The sequence below is a fragment of the Muscardinus avellanarius genome (genome assembly GCF_963383645.1).
Source record: "Muscardinus avellanarius genome assembly, chromosome: 14".
Taxonomy (NCBI): Eukaryota; Metazoa; Chordata; class Mammalia; order Rodentia; family Gliridae; genus Muscardinus; species Muscardinus avellanarius.
Genome location: NC_137800.1, coordinates 54,062,476 through 54,088,133, shown reverse-complemented (window position 1 = coordinate 54,088,133; position 25,658 = coordinate 54,062,476). Strand labels below are relative to the sequence as shown.

General features: G+C 36.6%; 1 protein-coding gene across 3 annotated transcripts in view; it reads right to left on the bottom strand.

Annotated features, from left to right (window-relative positions):
- Positions 1-3,704: 3,704 nt before the first annotated feature.
- Positions 3,705-25,658, bottom strand: part of UNC5D (unc-5 netrin receptor D) — a gene marked incomplete at both ends in the record, with an annotated part of 663,802 nt that continues 641,848 nt past the window's right edge. For all 3 annotated transcript variants that reach the window (XM_080710801.1, XM_080710802.1, XM_080710803.1), the window contains 2 exons: positions 3,705-3,909; positions 24,243-24,421. In XM_080710801.1, coding sequence (XP_080566927.1) covers positions 3,705-3,909; positions 24,243-24,421 — 384 coding nt within the window. The remainder of the gene's footprint in view (positions 3,910-24,242; positions 24,422-25,658) is intronic.

Below are 25,658 nucleotides of genomic sequence, written 5' to 3'. Positions count from 1 at the left end.
AGCCTAGGCAATGGGCCAGAGAGGCACATTTCTCAGCTCCTTCCTGGTGCATGTGACCTTCATAGAGTAGGAACAAAGGCCTCAGATAAAGTTACCCTCAACACATCCTATCATTTAACACTTTTACTGAGGGCACAGAGACTAAGAAATCAAAAAGAAGATAGCTAAAAGGGAAAATAAAAGCATATCTGGAGATTTTATAACACTTTGAGAGAAATTGGCAAACAGAAAATAGTATCTAAAACCAAATAGCCATTTTACTATTTTACCTTTGCTTATTAGAAAATAACTACAATAAATCCAGAACTTTTAATTCAAAGAGAACCCTGTTTGAGTGGTTTGACTTTATATTCTCTCTTCAAGTCAACTAAAAGAAAAACACAAGGATGACACCTCTGCAGCTGGAGATAAAAACAATAAAAAAAGAAAAATTCCCCTCTTTAAGGAGAACTGTGTCAATTTCTTTTCATCTCTTACAAAAAAACCAATAAATTTTTTGTGAGAGAACATCTGAGTTTTATGAGACTTCCTACACCCATAAATGAAGTTTGCATTTAAATCTAGAGAGCTAGAGAACACTCTTTCTTTGGGATTAAAGGATGTTAATATAATCCAGTAAGACTGCACAAGCAATGCCATGGAGACTGTAAATCACCTTCATGGCACTGCAGTCTGGAGAAGTTGTGAATTGTACCACTTTGGTGGCATCATTTTAAGGCATGTTTATAGCTTGACTTTTGGGCTTCAATGTATTTGAGCACTGAGAGATTTGGCATTCAGTGGGATATTTCACAGAAATTTTAAGTAACATGAAGTATGTAAGGCCACCTTTAATTTTTCTTCATTTTGTACAAGGACAGTAAGACTTCCAAATTAACTGCTTGGACTGAGTCAATATCTTTGACAAGGGGCCTTCATACAGGTTAGTATAACAGGACAAGATGGCACAGTTTAATAACCATGAGTTCAAGTATAAAACTATACCTAGCCTGAAACTACAACCCCTTCTTCCTAAAAAACCAAAGCTTGGTCTATAAATCTCACAAACATGGGTTCTCTTCAATATCACATTGTGAAACAATATGCAGTCCTGACATTGCAGTGACCACAGAATTCCACGCACTTATACAGAAATAAGAAAAAAAAATGTAATTAAGGGAACCAAATAAAGATTGAACCTTGGGCTGAATTCTGAGATGAATCAATCACATTCACTTCTTCCTTTTTTACTATATGATATGACATTAAAGTATTTTTATTAACATAGGCCAACAACAACAAAATAAGCAAAAAAAGGGAAGAAAGCCGAAATGAGAGAGAGAGAGAGAGAGAGAGAGAGAGAGAGAGAGAGAGAGAGGGAGAAAGAGAGAGAGAGGGAGAATTTCATTTATTTAGAGATCAACAATAATCTCTATTTTAAAATTATCTAGATTCTAGGGAAAATCATTTAAACTTTTAATTTTTTAAAAATATTAAAAATATATAAAATATCTACAAAGGTTCTGTGTTGATTCACTGATTCACGGAATAGATGAAGCAGTTATAAGGCTGATTTGAAGGGAAAAGAAAAAAGGGTAGAATGATTTTACATTAATAAATCCTTCAAGATGGATATTAACATACACTGTCATGTATTTTAAACAGTTTATTACTCAACAATTAATGCATACTCGTTCTGCACCCAACCATGCCAATAAACTCAAGTGTAGTATGAGTGACTGGTCATCTACTTACTCTCTTTCAAGAATTCTATGAACGATGTCAAATAATTTACATTTTCATGCTGTCTTTCTCTTGTACCCTGGGAGGAATAAACAAGTGTAGCATACTAACAAAAATGATATTTTCTTTACCTAGATATGGTATTTTGAAAATATGTTTGACAGTTCTAAGATGACTGCTTTGTTCTATTTAGTAAGCCTTTGGTTCCTGAGAAAAGCAAGATGCTTTTGAATTATATGTAGCAAAGCCTTCTACCTAATACAGGAGACCACTTATTCCACATGTTAGAAAAAATGGTCAACACACTCAAGAGTTTTCAATGCCTTATCCATGGTATCATAAGTTCAATTGTCTTTAGATTGTTTCCACTTGAGAGGAGATTCACAAAATTTGTTTTAACAAGAAATCTATAAAAACTTATTATAAAATGATCCTGTCCCCACTAACAAGTATTTCCCATCTCTCTTGTTCCCTACATTGTTAACATAGCCAGCCTCTAAGGAGCTAATTAGCTGCCTTGTGCTTAACCTAGGTTCTTGACTTTGTTTGTCCTGACTGTGGACAGCAAATGAGAATATCCACTAGAAAATAAGCAGGAATCTCTCTGCTTATCTTTAATCTACTCAGACATTTTTATTAGAAATAATTGAGGAAGATAAAAAGAGGAAATAAATTGTTAAGACAAGGGTCATAACTTATCTGTGGATTTCAAACAATTTCACAGCCTTCTATTTAAAAAAAAAGGATCATAGAGCGATACTGTATATTTAAGGTTCTATGGCAAAAGCATGCTTGTTGAGGTTAAACAGTGAGAGCCTGATGGCTTTCTGAAGGATGCATATGACTTTTGGGACACTGTGGTGGAGGTATTTATTCCTCAGTTCTATTTATTCAGGTATCATTTAAATCAAAGACTGTCCGCTAATTTCTCAAGAAGTGAATGTAAGATGCCACACAGTTCTATTGTAAGATTTTGTGATGATCTACTTCCAGAAGTTTAGAAAATTCCAAGGATTTTGATTAAAAAGTACAATAAAATTCATTTTTCCTTATAACAAAGATGTTAAGAGAACAGAGTCAATCCTGGCCCTCCAGCTTATGCCTATGCCATCTGCAGTTAGTGTTTTCCTGGTTCTGCCCACACCTCTCCTGTCCCTGGACCTAAGTAATAACCTGTTCTTGTAATAACTGTATTCATGTAATAACTCTTCAGTTTGAGAAATTTAGCTGGGAATAGAGATGATCTTGCTTTGTTAATTTACAAAAACTACACTTTCATATTCAAAAGTCTGGTTATGTTCCTTGAATATTCTCTGTTGCAATGGGCCAGGAAGGGGAAATGGGTCAGTTTTTCTCTGGGGAGAAAAAAAAAATGAAGATGAGGTATACTCCAAGAACTCATTGGTATCCTATCTTACCAGATAGGTCTGCTCTCCATTCAGTGGCTAGTATAGATAGGAAATTGATGCTGGTGTGATATACTCTAAATTCTAAACCCCTCCTTAACATTAGTGAAGTCACACAAATGGGTTGACAACTCTGTTTTATGCCTAAAGCCAATTTTAAGGTGATTCCAGACATCATCGATGCCAGTGTGGCACATCATTGAAAACCTGTTTCAATACATGCACTTAATTTCTGCCTCTCAGCTTTATTGTAACTCATCTCTGCACCACTCTTTCTAGCTGGATAAGCCCTCACATTTATCCTTGACATGCCAAATCTGAGTGGGGCACCAGTGTTAGCCTGTGTGTGATACAGAGGAGACAGCAGAACACTCTCAGGTTTAAGAAAGCTTTCAATTTTTCCTTAATCGCAGGTTCTAATCATGTACGTTTCAGTTTCTTCAACCAGGAGATTTTACTGATTACAAATAAAGGCAAAATTCCCCAAATAGCAGGGCAGAAAGCTGCCTCTTTCTTTCCCATTGAAAGCAAATGTCCCAAAGTTGACCATCACTCTGCCTCATGAAAGGACATGGACTAGAGTCCATTCTGCCTGCTGTAGCTGAAGTCGGCCTCATCCAGCTGGGATTCTGTAATGTTGGAGAGTTTTGTGTGTGTCCTCCCTATTTCTTCAAGGGCACAGGCCAGCGAGTCAAGGTCACCATCATGCTGATGACGAGCTTCCCACAGATTCAGAATGACAGCAGATGGGCTACTCTGTGTAGCAAAATATGATAAATTCCTAGATAGAGCAAAACAAAAGTAAAAAAATCACTGTTAAAAAATTAAAAATCAATTTTAATAGATATGATTACAAAATAGGTGGAAAGTTATACAAAGGTGGGTGTAGGTCAGGCTGATTTACATTCCAACACTCCACTTAAACTACTTTGGTGTATTACCCATGGCCTTCTGAGATCTTAAGTCTGACCTTAGTCCTCACCTTCCTTAGGCTAAGTATATGCATATGCACATGTGTGGGCATGCTTAGTATTCTCTTTGCCATCTCTTGAAATGCTCTACTTTGTTAGTTTGGGAGGTGATGATGTATCTTGTTTCTATGTTTTTAGAATATCTGACCCTTCTATCCCTTGGTAAGCATGATGGCACCAAGATCTTATCATCAATATTTTTGGGGGAAGGGGTTTAGGGAATTGAATCTAGGGACATTATATCTCTGAGTTCCTCTTGAGCTACCTCTGTGTGCCATCATGTCTGGTTAAGTTACAGACTTTTAAATGGCCTTAAAATTGCTTCAATTGCATGTCCTTTCATCTCCTCAAATTCAGTGCATCAGAATCTCTCATCATATTCATGTCTCCATATGATTTCCCTTTCTTGATACCCCATATTTTTTCTATTTTTATTGGTGCATTGCAGTCATACCTCTTAATAAGATACAAGATGGCAATATCTCATATTTACAACTATCTTTCTGACCTCTCATGCTAGAACATTGGTTTCTGACCACTCCTTTAATGTTGGTTTTCTTTTTCTGACACATAAATCAGCTTTGCCCTTCCTCTCCATCCACACCACTTACACTCAGTTTGTATCCCATTACTTTATGACCTGAACCAGAACAAAAAGCCTCCTGCTCCACCTGTTTTTAAATGGGATCTTGGTCATTATATATTACTAAAGAATCTATGTATGATTGTATAATATATATCACAGAGAACCTCACTGATTTTACATATATTACATAATGCATAAATATATAGGTATAAATATGTAGATATATTTATATACATAATGTAAAATTTTCCCTTTAGACTTCAATTTCTACTTGAGCCATTAGTGCTAGTTTAGTGATTCTTTTCTTTATGTTTTCCTTCTATCTTTTCTGTTGTCTGGGAATGTCCATTTACTTCCTTTGCCCTATTTTTTAAGATCATAAACTTCTACAATATATGGTTCAATTCTCATTTCCCCTTTCTCAGAAATGATATATGAATTACATGAACATGTTTTATGCTTGTGTTTAAACTTTCATATGACTGCAAGTCTTATATATTTCTTGTATGTGTGAACTCTGCTTTTCCAATTGGATACAGACACCTGCAAGTAAAGGGTCATATGTGATAATTCTCTAACTCTGCAACAGCATGTATCATAACACAATGACAGGTGTTTATTCAACACTGATTAGCTGGACACTTGGTTCCTACAAGCTTTTTTCAGATGATATAGTATTCTCAGTGAAAAATATGGTAACCTTTTGGACAATAACTTTATTATGATTAAGACAACACAAAGTATTAAAGGTCACTGCTTTTCATAAGGACTCCTACAGTAAGGACAGAAATGCTATTCTCTGGTGAAATTTTGACTAGTTAAAGATTTTGCAGAGAAGTGCTTGTTTGGTACATGGAAATGAGGTAGGATAGAAGAAATAAAATATTAGGTAGGAAGGAGTCAAATTAGGAAGAAAGAGAAAATATAGTTTTAAAATATATAAACTTCATAATCCTGAGTTTCACTTTTCAAAGCTTGTTTCCTCTTAAACAATGCCCTGGAGGAGCCACATTTTCAATCATAATGGCCTAGCTTCATACTTGAAATTCCTGAGACAGTTAAATTCCAAAAAATAGTTTCACCTTATGTCAAAGCCTTGTACCCCATCTGCTTGGATCCCAGAGGAGTCACACATTTGCTCTGAACCCCAGCTTCATGCCTCAGTTTTCTAGGATTCTTATCTGAAAGGAATTTTCACCTTTTGTCAGAGTGAAAATTCAAAGAAATATAGCCATCCCATATTGTTATGTGCCCCTAGCCACTCCCTCTTTATGTCCCTTATAATAAAAGGATTATAAATATCTTGGGGGTTGCTCTCACACTCTTGAAGTGGTCCTCATTTCCCCTTGAATGTGTATCTCTACTTTTCTTGAATTAAACCTCTGTTTTTGTCTCTATAGCTCATGATGAAATTCTTTTCACCATGGAAGCCAAGGACCCCCAGGGTTCTGAGGTAAATACTACTCCCCACTACCATATCTAGTGTAGAATCACAGAAGAACACTTGGAAGACTTGGAAGAGAAAATAAATGTTTGCTGGCACATTATCATTTACAGTCTCCTCTCTCTCTCTCTCTCTCTCTCTCTCTCTCTCTCTCTCTCTCTCTCTCTGAATAATAATATGCTATTTTACTATATTAGGATTTACTATACTGTTTACTATATAGGGTTACTATATGTACTATATATACATTCTACTACATTACTACATGTGAATATTTGAGAAAGCAAGAAGGTCAGCTCAGATATTCTTTCCTTCCTTCCCTTCCTATTTTCCCTCTATTTATTCCAGTGGTTGAAGGGATCCTTATTTAAGAACTTTGTTTTGAACACTGACACTTTTTCTTGGCTATATGCAGATGCTTGTAGGAAAAACAATCATATATTCCTACAATGCCCTAGCTAAAGTTTAAGCAGGAGACAAATAGAAGGACTAGGTGGGGAAGATGTGAGGCATGAGAGTACCCTGGGTGGCCCCTGTGACTATCTCTTTTCTTATTCTTATATTAGGCTAATGATCAAGGACATACTTTTATCTTTGCCAGAGGAAATAGGTCATCATGAACCCTATTCTTTCAAATACAACAACCACATTGATCTGAACAGAACTGGCTTTCTAAAATATTCCTGAAGATTCATACTTTGTATTTACTATTGAACAACAGTGGTCTTATGTTCTCTGGGAGTAACTGGAATCCTTGTGACTTTACTAACCTAGAAGTTAGACTATAATCTGTCATACAAGGGGCTGACAAACTTATTCTGTAAAGGAACAGATAGTAAATATGTTGGGCTTTCAGGCCTTCTGTGGCCTCTGTTGCAGCTCCTCCACTCTGCCATGATAGGGCAGAGGCAACCATTGACAATATCGGCATGAATAAGTGTGGCCATCTTCCAATAAAACTTTATTTAGCAGCACTGAAATTTGACTCCATATAGTCTCTATGTGTTGCACAGTATTACTTTTATTTGGCCATCTAAAAATTCAAAAAGCGAAGATGGTGACAGAGAAAAACAGCGTTTACGAGTCCCGCTAGCAATCGATCTCTGTTACCACAAAATCAGCACCTTTCATAGCCAGAAAACACCATCAGCAGAGAAATAAAAACTGTGGATACAAGGGACAGAGAAAAATAGGGCTGGAAGTAAAACCAGACACCAGGAAAGAAACCAGCCTGCAGTGTCATGGCCGGAGCTGTGTTGCAGAACCACACCGGCGCCATCTTCCCTCACAGCACCAGGCTCCAGAGAGGAGGGGGAATCAGAACTGAGCTCAAAACTAGAGAGGAGATACGCCAGCTTCAGGGCTGAGGATGCAGCAGCAGCATCATACTGCAGGCAGCAGTGGCGAGTTCACCGGATGGCTCCAGATCAGTGCACTCAACAAGCCACCAGGCTCTAGAGAGGAGGGGTGGACAGCAAGCCGAGGTGAGCAGTTGCAGAACAGTTGGGCTGAATTCAGCAGTTTTTTTTCAAGCAAGGAGCGTCTAAAGCTCCCAGGGGCCAGGCTCAGCACACCCTGCAGGGACTCAGAAAGGAGCTCAAAACCAGAGAAGAAATACACCAGCATAACAGCTGAGGGCATGGCAGTGGTGCCATATTGCCAGCGGTGGCAGCAGCGAGTTCACCGAGTCCACTACAGCTCCATCAGCACACTCAACAACCATGAATCAAATTGTGGCCCCTAGAGGAGAAATCCCAGTACTGCACTACCAGGGACTTATGCAAACAGTCTCCCTGGGTCAGAGATTTTTACAGTCCAACCCAGTGGGGAAGTGGCAGCAACAGAGATATCACACCATAGTTGCAGCTCCCTGTGAGAGAATGTCCAGCCTGGCACACCCATGGTCTAAAGAAGCCTCAATTGACTCCCTGGGTCTGATACTTTGCAATACAACCCAGTAAAGGAGTAGTGGTGACTGAGATACCACAGACTCGATATTCAGAGGAACTTAAGTGAAGTTGTAGTGACCCAGGGAAGAACCCAGAGCAGGCACAATCTTCCGAAATCATGGGAAAGAGTAATAACAATGGAGCAATGAATGCCTACAACCCCACAACATCAGAACCTGAAAACACAGAATTTCAGAGATCTCTAGAAGATCAAATCAGGAAAATAACTGTAGAAATAATAGAGGAATTTTGAAAATAATTCAGAGAGAGTCAAAAAGAGCTAAAGGATGCAATCAATGAAGTAAAGACCTCAATTTAAAGTATAAAAAACAGATTAGACCACATGGAGAATAGAATCTCACTCCTAGAAGATGATCACTCCAAAAATGAACGCATAGTCTCTAATTTAGAAAAAATATCCAGCAGCAGGAATTTGGCAATGAAGAAATATGGGCAAATTTTAAGAGAGCTAAGCTAAGAATAATTGGAATAGAGGAGGGAAAAGAAGGTGAAACCAAAAGGATCAATAATCTTTTCAAACATAATAGCAGAAAATTTTCCAAATATAGAGCAAGAGGTTGATACACAGGTACAGGAAACTTATAGAACTCCCTTTAGAAGGAATCAGAAAAGAGGACCCCCATGCCACATAATTTTCAAAATGACTAATGTGGAAGCCAAGGAGAGAATCTTAAAGGCAAGAAAAACAAAAGGCTAAGTGACATTCAGAGGCAGACCAATTAGAACCACTCCAGACTTCCCGAACCAAGTCATGAAAGCCAGAAGGGCATGTAGTAACATATTCCAAACTCTGAAAGAAAACAACTTCAAGCCAAAAATTTCCTACCCAGAAAAACTATCCATCAAATTAGATGGGGAAATAAGAAGCTTCCATGACAAACAGCAACTGAAGGAATTTATGTCTTCAAAACCAGCGCTAGAGAAAATACTCAAGGAGATTAACTACAAAAAATAGGTAATACATGCCAGAACCAAAGAAACAAGATGTTAACTCCAGAAGACAACTAAGCAAAGAAAAATAAACAGTATCTCAAACAGAAATAAAATCTTAACATGTTAGGAATTAAAAATTATCTCTCTATAATCACACTGAATGTAAATGGTCCCAACTCCCCAATAAAAAGATATAAAATTGCAAAATGGATTAAAAACCAGAATTCATCCATCTGCTGCTTACAAGAAACACACCTTAGAAGTAAAGATAGAAATAAACTCAAACCAAAGGGCAGGAGCAAGGTATTCCATGCTAATGGAACTCGAAAACAAGCAGGAGTAGCAACTATGATATCAGACAAGTTACACTTCAAACCCAAACTTATTAGAAGAGACAAAGGAGGTCATATTTTACTGGTCAAAGGAATAATCCAGCAAAAGGAAATAACAATAATCAACATCTATGCCCCAAACATAGGTGCAGCTACTTTCACAAATCAAAATCTTTGTGACATGACATCACACATAAATCCCAATACAATAATACTGGGAGACTTCAACACACCTCTCACAACACTAGACCGATCTTCCAGACAATGGCTCAATAAAGATGCCTCAGAACTAAAGAACATCATTAAACAAATGGACCTATTGGACACAAATAGAATATTTCACCCAACTACAACAGAGTTTACATTTTTCTCAGCTGCTCATGGAACCTTCTCCAAAATAGATCACATCCTGGGACACAAAATGAGCACTAGCAAATTTAAAAAATGTTACATACTTTCCTGTGTCATTTCAGCCCATAATGGAATAAAACCAGAAATCAACTATAAGAAGACCCAGAGAAACAACATAAACATGTGGAGACTGAACACCACACTTCTGAATGAAGAATGGGTCATAGAAGATGTAAGAGGTGAAATCAGAAATTTCCAGAAACAAATGAAAACAAAGATACAACATATCAAAACCTCTGGGACACTTTGAAGTCAGTATTAATAGGAAAATTGGTAGCACTGAGTGCTCACATAAGAAAAACAGAAAATCTTCAAATAAATAACCTAACGATACATCTCAAAGTCCTTGAAAAGCAGGAACAATTGAACCCCAAAGCCAGTAGAAGACAGGAAATTATTAAAATTAGAGCAGAAAGTAACAAAATAGAGAACAAAAAAATACAGAAAATCAACAAAATCAAAAGCTGTTTTCTTGAACAAAATTAACAAGATAGATAAACCACTAGCCAACCTAACTAAAGAAAAGAGAGAATCAACCCAAGTTATGAAGATAAGGGATGAAAAAGGAGAAATTACTACTGACAGTGTAGAAATCCAGAGGATTATCAGAAACTACTTTGAAAAACTATACTCCAAAAAAATGGAAAATCTGGAGGAAATCGACAACTTCCTAGATAAATACAACCTTCCTAAACTGAGTCAAGAAGATATAGAACACTTAATCCAGCCAATAACAATCAAAGAGATTGAAACAGCAATAAAGAGCCTACCATCAAAGAAAAGCCCAGGACCAGATGGTTTCCCATTTGAATTCTATAAAAGCTTTATAGAAGAGCTAACCCCAATATGCCTCAAACTATTTTGCGAAATTTTAAAAACCGGGACACTCCCAAACACATTTTATGAAGCCAACATCACACTAATACCCAAACTGAATAAAGACAGTTCAAGGAAGGAAAACTACAGGCCTATATCTCTGATGAACTTGGATGCAAAACTATTAAACAAAATACTAGCAACATGCATTCAAAACCACATCAAGAAAATCATACACCATGACCAGGTAGGGTTCATTCCAGGGATGCAAGACTTGTTCAACATATAAAAATCAATCCATGTAATTCACCATATAAACAGAACCAAGGACAAAAATCACATGAGCATTTTATTAGATGCTGAAAAAGCATTTGATAAAATTCAACATCCATTTATGATAAAAACCCTGCAGAGAATTGGAATAGAAGAAAAATATCTCAACATTATTAAGGCAATATACAATAAGCCCACCACCAACATCATAGTAAATGGGGAAAAACTTCACAAATTTCCCCTAAAAGCAGGAACAAGACAAGGATGTCCATTATCACCACTTCTCTTCAATATAGTACTTGAGACTCTACAGAGCAATAAGGCAAGAAAAGGAAGTCAGAGGAATACAAATAGGAAAAGAATAACTCAAACTTTCACTATTTGCAGATGCCATGATACTATATTTAGAAAACACAATAAACTCAACCAAAAGGCTGATCAACAAGTTTAGCAAAGTATCTGGATGCAAAATCAATCTTAAAAAATCAGAAGCTTTTTTGTACACCAACCATGAATCCACTGAAAAATAAATTCAGAAAACACTTCCAATCAGGATCTCCCACAAAAAAATAAAATACCTAGGAATAAACTTGACCAAGGTGGTAAAAGATCTCTACAAAAAAATGATAAAACACTGAAAAAAGAAATCGAAGAGGATCTTAGAAGATGGAAGGATCTTCCATGTTCATGAATTGGCAGAATAAATATCATTAAAATGGCCATCCTTCCAAAAGTGATCTACAGATTTAATGCAATGCCCATTTAAATTACCAAGATCATTCCTCCCAGACATAAGAAAATCAGTCCTTAAATTTATCTAGAATAACAAAATGCCCAGAATAGCCAAGGTAGTTCTCAGCAACAAAAACCAAGCAGGAGGAATCACAATACCTGACTTTAAACTATGCTACAAAGCCACTATAATAAAAACAACATGGTACTGGCAATAAAACAGATACAAAGACCAATGGGGCAGAATAGAAGACCCATAAACAAGTCCACACACTTTCAGCCAATTGATTTTTGACAAAGGGGTCAAAAACATACACTGGAGAAAAGATAGCCTGTTCAACAAATTGTGTTGGCAAAACTGGTTAATCATATGCAGAAAATTGGAAATTAATCCCACTTTCTCACCCTGTACAAAAGTCAATTCAAGATGGATCAAAGACTTGGAAATCAAACCAGAGACCTTGAACCTCTTTGAAGAGTGCATAGGTCCAACACTGCAACACATAGGCACAGATAAACACTTTCTCAACAAGACCCCAAAGGCACAACAAATTAAATGGCAAATTAATACGTGGGATTGCATGAAACTGAAGAGCTTCTGTTCAGCAAAGAAAACTATCAAGAACCTCAATCGAGAGCCAACAGAATGGGAGAAGATTTTTGCCACCTACACCACTGTACAGGATTAAATATAGAATATATAGAGAACTCAAGAAATTCAACACTAAGAAAACAAAGCATCCAATAACAAAATGGGCAAATGAACTAAATAGACACTTCACAAAAGAAGAAATTTAAATGGCCAATAAATGCATAAAAAAATGCTCAACATCACTAGCAATCAGAGAGATGCAAATCAAAACTACCCTGAGATTTCACCTAACTCCAACTAGAATAGCAATCATTCAAAACACAAACAACAACAGATGCTGGTGAGGATGTGGAGAAATGGGAACTCTAAGACACTGCAACCACTTTGGAAAATGGTATGGAGAATCCTCAGAAGAATGGGAACAAATCTACTTTGATCCAGCAATACCACTTCTGGGTAACTACCCAGAAGAAAGAAAACCAAACTACCAAACTAATGAATGTGTATCTATGTTCATAGCTGCACAATTCACCATAGCCAAACGATGGAACCAGTCAAGATATCCATCAACAGATGAATGGATTAAAAAACTGTGGGATATGTACACAATGGAATTTTACTTAGCCATTAAAAAAAAACTCAATTACGTCATTATCAGGGAAATGGATGGAACTGGAGGACATTATGCTAAGTGAGATTAGTCAGTCACAAAAAATAAGAAATCAGATGCTTTCCCTAATATGGGAGAGTTATGGATAAATGGGTCATAGAAGGAACTCTAGATGAAAAAGGAAATCCTATAGAGGAGCAAACAAGGCAACCTAAAGGAGGAGAAAGGTGGGGGGAAGAGGAAAATCTCTAAAACACATAATGTACTTAAACATATGGTAGTCAACCACTAAGCCAAGCAAGGGAAGGAGGGATGGGGAGGGAATGGGGTGGGACTTGGGTAGGGTTAAATCAGTGATGTGTACATGTATGTACACACAAGTTTTTTTTTTAACCCCAATATGATGTATGAATATAATGCACCAATAAAAAATTTAAAAAAAGAAACAAAGAACCCAAAAATAAAATAAAATAAAATAAAATAAAATAAAATAAAATAAAATAAAATAAAAATTCAAAAAGCATTCTTGCCTCATGGTTATGAAAATCAGGTGGTAGTCCAGATTTGGCCCATGAGCTACAGTGTTGAACCCTATTCTATTGTCTTTTATAACCCAAACTAAATGTCTATAGCTAATAACTATTGAAAAGAAGATTAAAGTGAGCTTCCTGCTTTGTTCTGCAGTTGAAAATAATCACTTAAATAGCAAAGCTGTTGAATCCCAAGCTAGGGGTCTGCCTCAAATACTCTGAGAGCTTCATCTTTCATAATTGTTTAGAAAATCTGTGACCATTCAACACACGAGAAGATGGCCTGGTTGCAATAATAAATCTGTAAAAGGTAGAAATAATATGTTTTAAAGGTGATGATAAATATTTTTCTCAACACAATATTAAAAGTATTCATGAACCTATGATTGCTGGGAGGTGTTCCAGGTACACCTTTTTGGAGGTGTCGAAGCAGACCTGGAGAAAGACTCTTACAGATTTATGGCTCTGAAAATCTCTGCACATGCCCTGGTTTTTATGTAGAATAGAAGAAATAAGATAGAAAGGAGACAAACAGGAAGAAAAATAAAATATAACTTTAATTTAATAACCTGCAAGTGACGTGCTTATAGCCTCTAGTCTGCAAATCAGTTCTCTTTCCCATGTCTGACTCTCCCAAATTCCTAAGAAACCTGTGGATTGTAGAGTTGACTAAAAGAAACAACAGTCGCCCTATGCAATGATAACAAGACAGATATGTTTTGAGAAACCTATAAATTTAGAATGTTCCAGATGATCTGTCAATCTGCTAATGAGAACCCCAATTATCTTGAGGACCCTAAGGTTGACCAGACCATCAGACTACCAGGAAGCACCTCAGGACTATCAGACTAGGATCATCCACTCTAAAACTGACCAGGTGACCAGACTACCATAAACTGCTTTGGAGACTACTGGACTGAGATCATCCTCACACTCCTCTTCTAGCCTTTCACAAAAATCCACTATAAGAAGAGAACCCTGAACTCTCCAAAAAGCCTTCATCTTGAAGTGGCCCACATTTTCTCTTGAATGTGTATTTCTTCCCTTTCCTTTGTCCTTGTCTCTGACCGGTGCATGCTGAAATTCTTTTTCATCACATTAGCCAAGGACCCTGTAGATCCAAAGTTCCTGAGCTGAGGACTCACCCTGACAATTTGTCCAATAAGCACACAGGGCTAAAGGAAGCTACATGATAAAAGAGGCAGAAATAAAACTCACTTGGCACAGGTTTCTGAACATATTCTACAAAGTGAAATGTGCTTTGCAAAACAAGTTTTAGATTTATTCTAATTTGTACAAGTACACTCAGCATAGCATACACAAATTTCAACTTTCATTTAATTTAGTAGATACATAAGTGTATATCAGCCTTATTAAAAATAATTCAAGTCAGCTTTGTAGTTAGTAGTCACACTATTAAACTATACTTACCTATCTAATATAGAAAAATTAGTATATGAAAAACCTCTAAAATCCTAATGCAATACACTATTCTTCAAAGATAGTTATCTTATTTTACTAGGTACATGTGAAAATGCCTTATGATTTTTGAAAACTGATCATCTCCATGCCATTCTTTGAAAATCATTCTGATCCCAATCTACATAACCTTTTCTCTTCATAAAAATATTGGTGCATTTGGGTATAAGCAAGTAAACACATATACACGTAAGCAAACATCATTACTCCTATAAAAGAGAATTTAAAACAATAGTAATCCTAAATATTCAGGGGATACCTGAAAATCAAACTTAATTATTTACTTCTTTTATAGAAAATTTAAAAGAAGCAAATGTTTATTACACTCACTTTGGATGCTTCGAATTGTTTTTTTATACACTGAACTTTAGAGAATGTTTGTCAAAGCCTTTTCAAACTCTGATTAGTTGACATAATTTGGAAATTTCAGATAAGTTGTGCATGCCCACATGTGTGTGTGTCTGTGTGTGTGTACAAAATACTATATGCACTGCAGATAATCTTTTATTTCTAGGAGTTTACTTTGGAGTCACTCTTATAACTTCGGCTCAGGTCATTTGCCATAGCCCTTTAGACTCTAGGAATGCATCTTCTCCTTTGGAACTCTCACTGAAAGAGCACAAATATAGATTATAAAATACATATAAACCAGCTGATAAAGCTTATGCTAAGATAGAGTACATTTATCCATGCAAGTTCATTGAGTACTAATGGTTTATTAAATTTAATTTTGTTTTGTTGAGCTTAAATGCTTTCTATACACTAGAGTTCCTAGAGGTTTGTTTTATTACCATGATTAATTTCATCTTTCTGAGATTTCCCTATCCCCATCCCCTGGCCCCAATTAAATCATATGCTTTATGTAGAAACCAGGAGAGAAGTGGAATCATGAATCTTTACCAATTTAACTAGTCAGGCAAGGGCCAACTTATAAAGCCATTTCTTTATCAAGAATCTTTGTTATCAAAATACATCTTCAAGCTAATAACCATGTTAAAACAATGCTGGGTGTCAGAATGACTTGTAATAGTTATTGAGTTTTCTCTTTTTATTTGAAAGCATAAGGTGAGAGACAGGAGAATTGAGGGTTCATGATAAAATTCTGCCACATAGGATCCTTATAAAATATTGCAACATGAAGCTAATTCTATGAAAAGGAAAACTGGAGTTATTACCTTTCCTTTAGCCCTGTGAAATCTTTATGGTTTTTCTGCCACACACAGTATTCAAATGCAAATGCCTGGGGACCACTACATCTAAATCCTCTATCAGTTAACAAAGGGAAGAGATAAGAGTAAGAGAGAAGAGAGAGAGAGAAAGAGAGAGAGAGAAAGTTACAAGTCTGAGGTGTTATCTTAGCCCTGGGGAACTGTTCTAAAGAACTATCAAGGGCATCCTGCAATTAAACTTAGCCTAGGAAGGACTCCCTTAAATTCTAAATTCTGGTAACAAAGCTTTTCTTTTACTCAGTACCTTCCTGCCAGGGGACTGATATATCTTTGCAAACTGTTAACTCTTTTTGTAATTATTTGTGAGAATAAATTTATGAAATAGGTCTGGGAGGTAGAAGGCTTCCATCCCCAGGACCACCAAAATAAATGCATAATGCTAATATTAAATAGGGAGTAGGGAGTTAAAACAGTTATAACAAAATATTAATATCTCTATTGTTCTAATTGTCTCTTTCAATGAAAGCCTCTTATTGTGACCCAAAGCAATCCTCCATAAAGTTCTTTAAATTCAAATGGAAGGAAAAAATGTCATTTTACTGAATAGCGGTACATGGACACACCATAAACATTTAACCTGCTCATGAAGCTTTTATCCCAAACTTCAGCTTGAGGGTCACTCAACATGCATCAGAGTAACCATGGGACAGAGTAAGCAAGTGATGAGCATGTGGTAAGAGCGATCTTCACCTAAAAGGAGATGGCATGGGGAACCCAAAAGAAAGGACACAAACAACTCAAGATGTATTGGATTCTACACTGCCCTGCATAAAGTAATATATTAATTCTTTCAGGTCAGTTAATGTGGCAGTAGGATTTGCCTTACAGTTATCCTGTTGCCTATTCCATTATATGGTTTTTAAAAAGGAATAATATGAATTTTTCTTTCTTTGAAAAATGTATTAAAGCATTGAAGCCTGTAAGACAGTGAGTTTTCAAAGAAGAACAAAACCAGCTACATTCTGTTTTCAGTTCTCCAGCTTTATTCTTGACCAGACAAGCCTATGAGAATTTCTCAATGTGTGGGATGAAGAGGAGGAGATATCTACCAAATCAAAATCCTTGTCTTTGCTTAAGTTGGGATATGTCACAGGATAGAAACAATCTCAGTTTCCCTCACAACAACCTTGAAACATTTTCCAGAAGCCTGAGGGGAGTAGAATGGCTACCTTCATTCTAAAAGAAAATAACACAGTGTTAATTCTCAATGAAAGGTGAAGCATTTATATGCCTTGCTTTGCTAACTATTCACTATGGGTTTCAATAAAATCTCACAGGTAATGCGAAAAAACAGTTCCTCTAAGGGAACTCTATAAATCAAGTACAGTCATTCCTGTTATTCTACTTTCTCAAATTTTAAAATCATTATTTTCAGATATATTGACTTTATCAGATTTGTCAGTGTTGTTTGAGTGCTTGCATGAAGGTCATTTAGTCTATGTTAGGTATTTGGCATGCACATCTTTTCTGAGAACTGTTAACTTAAAGGAAGAAAATCTGTTCCTCCAAAGACTAGCACAAACTCACTATTGCTTTAAAAAAAAAATGGAAACAGCACTTATTTTCACCCTTTGAAGCCTCCAGTAAGAGCACAAGTTTAGTTCTCTCGGATGAATATGAAAAGCTTCTTTTCTACATTGCCTTTAGGATGAGCACCTGCCATTTACAAACTACATATGGCTTGTTCACTACTAAACTTTTCCCTAGGCTGTCTCTTTCCAACTTCATATTAGTGGGCATTTTCATGAGTCATTTACTTCAGTGGAATGAAGCCCAAACACCCACACTTTTCTGTGTTTGGTCCCTCTGGCTTCACTGTAAGGGCTTTTCAAATTCCATCCCCTGCATAAGTCTACTGGGCCAGAACCAGAATATCTGATTTGAAATTCGTTGTATTTTGCCTCCAAGGACTTATGTACTCCTATTGCCCCATGTGTTAATTCTCCTTTGAAAAGTCATGGAGATTGGTTTTTTGAAATGGTGGTCTCCCACTCATTTTTACTACTTAAAAATTACAATGTGTTTTCTAGCCTCTAGCCTGCAGAACTAAGAGTGCTTAGTGTGAAGTAATCATAGTGAATTCCTGAAACACAGCAATGAAAATAGAGCAAACATTCTATGAATCCTGCACTCATTTTCCCCTCTCTTCCCCTCCCCACTGGCTCTGGCACTGGTATGCCTCCAGAGAGTCCTCAGCCAGTACTAAGAGCTGGATTAATAAGGCACCTGTGATCTCCACCATCTTTTCTTACTGTCCTCCATCCATTGCCCTATTCCTCTGAATCCAATTAAGAGGGTGGCCATAGGGAATGAAAAGACATGATCTCAATGTGAGAGGACTCTGCTTCTCATTAGAGATCCTGTTAAAGATCTGATGGAAAAAACAGCATAGCTTATCAGCCAAGAAGGACGTTCATCTATTCTCATTTTCATACCATCACTCATTAACCCTGACATCAGAAATGAGTATCATATGGTTTAAATAGCTGGTGATTAATAAAAAAACATATTTTCCTGGTAGTGATTACACATTTTTCAAACAAGCATATTATTCAGAAAAGATTGGGGAAAAACTATTAAAAAGATATAATGTATCTGCTACTTTTCATTTTGGAATCCTTTCTTTCATTTTGGCTTCTCCTCTACTCATCCACTTGTATCTCATGCATCTGTTCCCAGGCAATACCTAATAGTGAAGCTGTAGAAGCTAAAAGAAAAAAAAAAAGACTTCTTCATAACATCAGCCGTACAGCTTTCTTTTTTAATTTTTATTGGTGCATTATATTCATACATCATATTGGGGTTAAAAAAAAATTGTGTGTACATGCATGTACACATCACTGATTTAACCCCTACCCAAGTCCCACCCCATTCCCTCCCTATCCCTCCTTCCCTTGCTTGGCTTAGTGGTTGACTTCAATATGTTTAAGTACATTATGTGTTTTAGAGATTTTCCTCTTTCCCCCTCCTTTCTCCTCCTTTGTTTGCTCCTTTGTTTGCTCCTCTATGGGATTTCCTTTTTCATCTAAAGTTCTTCCTATGACCCATTTCTCCCTAGCTCTCACATATTAGGGAAAGCATCTGATTTCTTATTTTTTGTAACTGACTAATCTCACTTAGCATAATGTCCTCCAGTTCCATCCATTTCCCTGAAAATGATGTAATTTAGTTTTTTTTAATGGCTGAGTAAAATTCCATTGTGTATATATCCCACAGTACAGCTTTTAAGACTAACTTCCAAGCTGGGTATGGTGGTACATGCCTAAAACCTCAGTACCTGGGAGGATGACACAAGAGGATCTAGTGTTCATAGCCAGCCTCAGCAATATAGTGGGGATCACAGGAACTTATTGAGAGACCTTTTCCTAAATATACATACATACATACATACATACATACATACATATATACATACATACATACATACATATATACATAAAACAAAACAGGGCTGAGGATGTAGCTCAAAGATAGAATGCCCCTGGATTCAATCAGCTGTAACACACACACACACACACACACACACACACACACACACACGTGCGCGCGCGCGCGCGCACGCATTCAAAATCCTCAAATATTGTTTTACTTAGGAGAAGGCATCAGTTTTACTTAGGAGGAGGCAAAGTTTTAGCATTTAATATGCTATCCTTTCAAAGAGCTCATATTATTCATTCTAGAAACATTTCTTGAACTAGGCACAGTGGCACACACCTTTAAGCCCAGGACTTGGAAGGCTGAAACAGGAGAATTGCAGGTTTGAGGACAGTCTTGAACCTGAACTTAGACTTTCAGCAACTTAGTGAGACCCTGTTACCAAGCAAAAAATAAAAAGGGCTGTGGGTGAAGCTCAGAATTAGTATTTCCCTGGGTTAAAAATGCAAAGTACTATCAAAGTTTAGATACAGGAAAATACTTCTAGCTGAAGCAGGTCATTTCAGAAGTTCATTTATAATTCTTCCTTAATGCTACCCCCACAGATCATATGACCACGATCATATGTGGCCATGAGCAGTGAAGTGGAGACTCACTAATGCTGAATCTGTAGAGTAAATGTACAATCTCAGCTTTCAAAGGCAGGGCTGTGGCATTGAGCAATCATCAGTTATCTCACAGATAATTGCTGCTATTATCTATGACTTCTCGGCTAGGCTGTGGAACTCATTCAGCATGGCAGTCAGGTTGCAAGGCTGTGTGTGTCATAAGTTGTACCACACATGCCACTGTCATGCCTCAAGTCTCCCTGATGGCTTGGCTTTATATTTCTCTGTCTTCACTTTTCTATTCAGATCTAAATAGAAATTTGTTTGGCAAAAAGGCAGATCACTTTCTGATGTGAACCCAGAATTGATGAAATCTGAAGCCAAATAGCTTTCTTACCTAATAATATTGGCCTCAAGACAACTTTAGGGTCCTATGCTTTAGATTTACTCATTTCATGCTGTATTATCTCCAACCATGAGAGAACCAAACACTCATGCCAGGTCACACAATAGCAAGTTAAGAGGGATTACATCTTAAAATCTCCTCTATCTCTGTCATATCTATCTGTGAAGAAGAATGCATATCTTTGGTACAGCAAATAAAAAAGTAAAAGTAATTTGAAATTTTTTGCAGAAAGAGAATTAGATAACATGGGAAAAAGTGATTTTGAGAAGTCTCATTCTCAAGTATCTTGGTGGCCATCTCTGTTATAACTACCCTAGCCTCTTCCACCCTGAAGAGGCTGGGATGTCACGCTCAAAGAGAATCCTCAGCTCTAGGCATTCTCTTGATGGAAGCAACAAAAAGTCAAGATGTCCATCAACTGATGAATGGATTAAAAAACTGTGGGCTATGTACACAATGGAATTTTACTCAGACATAAAAAAACACAGTTCCATCTTTTATAGGGTAATGGATGAAAATGCTAAGTGAGAGTCAAAAAAATAAGAAATCCATTTCTTTCCCTAATATGCAAAAGCTAAGGAGAAATGGATCATAGGAGAAACTCTAGATGAAAAAGGAAACCCTATAGAGGAGCAAATAAAACAACCTACTGAGGGGGAGAGAGGGGGAAAAAGGAAACTCTCTAAAGCACACGATGTACTTAAACATATCAAAGTCAACCACTAAGCTAAGCATGGGAAGGAGGGATGGGGAAGGAATGGGGTGGAGATTGGTTAGGGGCCTGGTGATGTGTGTATGTATGTCTACACATGTTTTTTTTTTTTACCAAATTATGATGTATGACTACAGTGCATCAATAAAATTTTAAAAAAAATGGAAGTTTTACTCAGTGATGACAGACACCTTTGAATCAAGGTCAGCCTGCTACACATAGTAGGTAAAATATGGGTCATTTTCTATTTCAGCAAACAAGGTTCTCTTGAACCCAGACATTCCTATATGTATACTTTTAATTTTTAATTTTTAATTTTTTGGCTGTTTTACGCTTCAAAGGCAGAGTTGATCCATTGCTGAGAAGTGGCAATAGATCCCATATGACCTGAGCTATTTACTATTTTGTATTTTACAAAAAAAGTTTGCTGACCCTCATTTTAATCACTTACTTATAAATAAGCTACATTGAATATCAAAACTATAAAATAAAGGTAGAAAATCTCATTTAATGAAATTTAATACTTTAGCTATATAAGATTCTGATAGGAGTAGATTGCATATATTTCTACTATTCTAATTTGGTATTCATTGTGATAATGTCAAGAGGAACAACTAACATTTGTTGAGAATTTATATATTCTGGGCACTATGATAGAAATTTTCCATAAATTAGGCACTTGAATTACTTATGTAAAGGGAATTTAGGCTTTCTTGGAGATGGGGTCTTAGTAATATACAACCAAACCAATAGGCACACCAAGTGCTCACCTTTTATGACCCAGAAAGTGGACATGGCAGTCAACAGCCAGTCAATGTCCATTAGTGCCCATCCACAGAAGAGTGTTAAACTCAGTCTCTCTGTTTGAAGGGCATTTTGCCTGCTGTGCAAATGAGAAATGGATGATTGCACTCTTACACACACAAATATGATAATATCTGTAAATAAATGGGTCATTAGATACTTTGTTTTTTCTAAATGGTAAATTAAATATCATGAACTTTTATGATCAGAATGGATTAGACTTAATATTCTTTCAACTGTATAAAATGGATTTCCATAAAGAATAACATAGGGACAGTAACTGACCTATTTTGATAGCCTGGGATTGGTATAAAAACCAAGACTACTGTGCTGATATTTGGAGTCCCTATGCCGTGTACATGCACTCTTGCTTATTTATTTTCTCTCTCTCAACAAATTATGTCCTCTGGGTTAGTGTTTTATTCTGTATCCATGTGGGGTCAGAAAGTGAACTTGACTTTTTTTGGAGTTTGTAGGTTATAAAGGAGACATCCTTATAATCTTCTGGGAAATAACCAATGTTTTCTCACACATTTACATATTTTTGTGTTTTTTTATTTTCACTATATGCCTTTTCAAGAATTTATCTATTACTTTCCATCTGGCCTATCTTTGAATCCCATTTCTCTGGCAACAATCCTCCTACTGTTTTGTAGTTGAGCTCTTGTCTTGGGATTCTGGGTCACTTCTGAAAGTGGGGAGTCCTACTTTGTTCTTTCTTGGCAAACATCTATCTTCACTTTAAAAAAAAAGAGTCAGGTAAGATGTCTATGAGAACAATGTACAAAAAACTGAAATATCAGAGCAAGCCAAGCAGTAAGAAAATAAGGCTTTGCCTCAAAAGGAAAACAAGTAGTAACAAAGAGAAAATAAATAAGATGGTTCTGGCAAAATGCATCCTTTTTTTTTATTCATTCTGGGGCTTGTGGAAGGGATTAGAGAGGGGAAATTTCACTTATCATTGAATTCTTCTTGGGAATCACTTCTCAACCTGTGCTGAAATCTGCCTGCCCATCAGCATTGCTCTGGATTGCATCACCCAGTGGTCTTTCCTCATCTACAGTGAAAGAGCCCATTGTGAATGTCTCTATTCTGCCATCAACTCAAATGCAGTGTTGGTGCAGTAATGGCTAATGTCCCTTTTAGTAGCATACCTATTCAAGTTTTGGCTTAGTCAATGTCCTCTGCCTTCATTCTTGGGAGAATTCCTCAAACTTTGTTTTGTGTATACAGGCACCCATTTTTTTTAATTGATGCATTATATTTATAAATAGTAGTGGGTTTCTTTGCAATGTATCCATAATGAACATAACATAATTTGGCCAATTTAATTTTTTAAATATATATATATATATATATATATATATATATATATATGTGTGTGTGTGTGTATGTATATATACACACACATATATACACACATATACATATATATACATATATACATATATATTTAAATATTTTATTGATGATTTCATTTTAGTACCACTCCTTTCTTTCTTTTTTTTCCCTCTAATCTCCTTCCTACAATCTACGGGTCTCCCCTTTTATGTTTATGAGATATCTTTTTTTCCTTACATATTCTGTATACAAGATAAAACATATGGCCCTTTGCTTTCTTAGTCTGGCTTATTTCACTTAGCATGATGTTCTATAATTCTATCAAATTTTCTGAAAATTACATGACTTCATTCTTCTTCATGGTGGAGTAAAATTCTATTGTGTATGTGTAGATACCACATTTTCTCTATCCATTCATTTGTTGATGGATATGTAGGCTGGTTTCATAACATGGCCATTGTGAACTGTGCTGCTATAAAAATGGCTTTGCATATATTACTATAGTATTCTGACTTTAATTCTTTCGGACAGATACTGAAGAATGATATAGCTGCTCAGACATCCATTTCTGCAGGCTGAACATGTCCCCATGAGGGCTAAATGATGCCTATGCTTTCCTGAGAGTGAGGAGGAAGCGTGAGAAATCTCCACTGACTTTAGCTGTGTTTCCATCACTCACAAGCACCAAGATGACCCGGACTAAGCCTCTGCTTTGGTGACACAATTAGCAAACCTGGATGGGACCAAAACTAGAGGAGGGATTTTCTATAATGTCCCCAAAGGCAGAATGGGGTGATAGTAAATGCTACACTCAGTGTAATCTTAGTGGGATCAAATAGGAAATAGAGACAGAGAAATTCATAAATATATCAGGGCCCACATAGCTACACCCCACTCATCCCACTCTATTTTTAAAAATTTTCTTAATAAAATCATATATCAGAAGTTGACCTTAGTTACCTGTTGATGCTGTTTTTCTGAGCTAGCATCTGCCAGTCCTTGCCTTTGGCATTGGGAGTATCAAATGTAGCACAAATCCGCTGTCTGATGGAGTAGGGAATTTTGAAGGCTTTGGGGCCAGTCTGTGCAGGGAAAGTACTGTCCTCTTGTGCAAAGAAAGTGATGGTTTCTCTTTCGCTCTATAAACAAAATAAAGGTAACCCAATGAGATTCCAGGAAAAGCATTACTGAAAACATTTTTATTACTGAAAATCTGTGTTAACACAAATGCTTCCCTGATGATATGGATTCTATAAAATATACTGAAAAGTTCTCTTCTTATCTAAAATAGTAAAGAACTTCTCTAGTATCCTAATAATTTGTGTCCTGGAGATTTACAACTGCTTATTCCTCTCAGAGGAATTAAAACCACCAGCTTCTAATACCTAAAGAGATATCAGGTAAGATTTTAAGAACTTAAAAGTATCTACTGAATCCTACCATGATAATTATATATAACAAAACTAAAGGGGTTCTGTTGAAGTAATTAAAGTTCCTAATTAGCTGACTTTAAATTAATAAAGATATTTTCATATGTGGGCCTGACCTAATCAGGTGGCCTTCAAAATAGTAAAGAAAGAACTTTTTGGAGGCCTCTTCTCTGCTGGCCTAGAAAAAAGAAAACAGCCTTGTTGTGAACTGCTATAGCGGGGGATGTTTTGATTAAAGGTAAAACTGGCCGCTACCAATGGCCTACAGAAAAGTGGGGACTTGAGTACCCTAGTCACAAGAAATTAACTTGCAGCAATGATGTGAGTAAGCTTGGGCTCTGAGCATCAGAATGGAACATTTCCCCAGCCAACATTTTGATTTCATCTTGTGGGAGCCTGATTATAAGAACTAGTTGTGACATTTTGGGATTCCAGACTTACAAAGACTGTGAGATAATAAATTTATGGCAATTTGTTATGTAGCAAAAGAAAATCAATGTAAGAGAAAATTAAAAGCACTAGATCTCCTGGGCATGGTGGTGCATGCTTGTAATCCCTGTGCTTGGGAGGCAGAGACAGGAGGATCACACAAGTTAGAAGGTAGCCTTGCTGGCTTAAGAGACCCTGTTTCCAAATAAAATATAAAAAATAGGTCTGGGAGTGTAACCCAGAGGTAGAAAGGTTCCACCATCCTCCTTACCACCAAAAAAAAAAAAAAAATAGATCTAAAATCATTAATCTAAGAGAACAATTAGTATATTTTAATACTCAAGAAGATATTATTTGCATGAACAACTTGTCTCTCTGTCCTAAAGTCCTCCTGCCTTGATCTTTTCATTACTTCCAGCTTTTTCAAAGTCTTTTAACTGTGGGCACCATCACCATCTGGCCCTATTCAGCTTGTACCCAGTCTCTCACAACCATAAACCATCAGACGTAAGGAGTC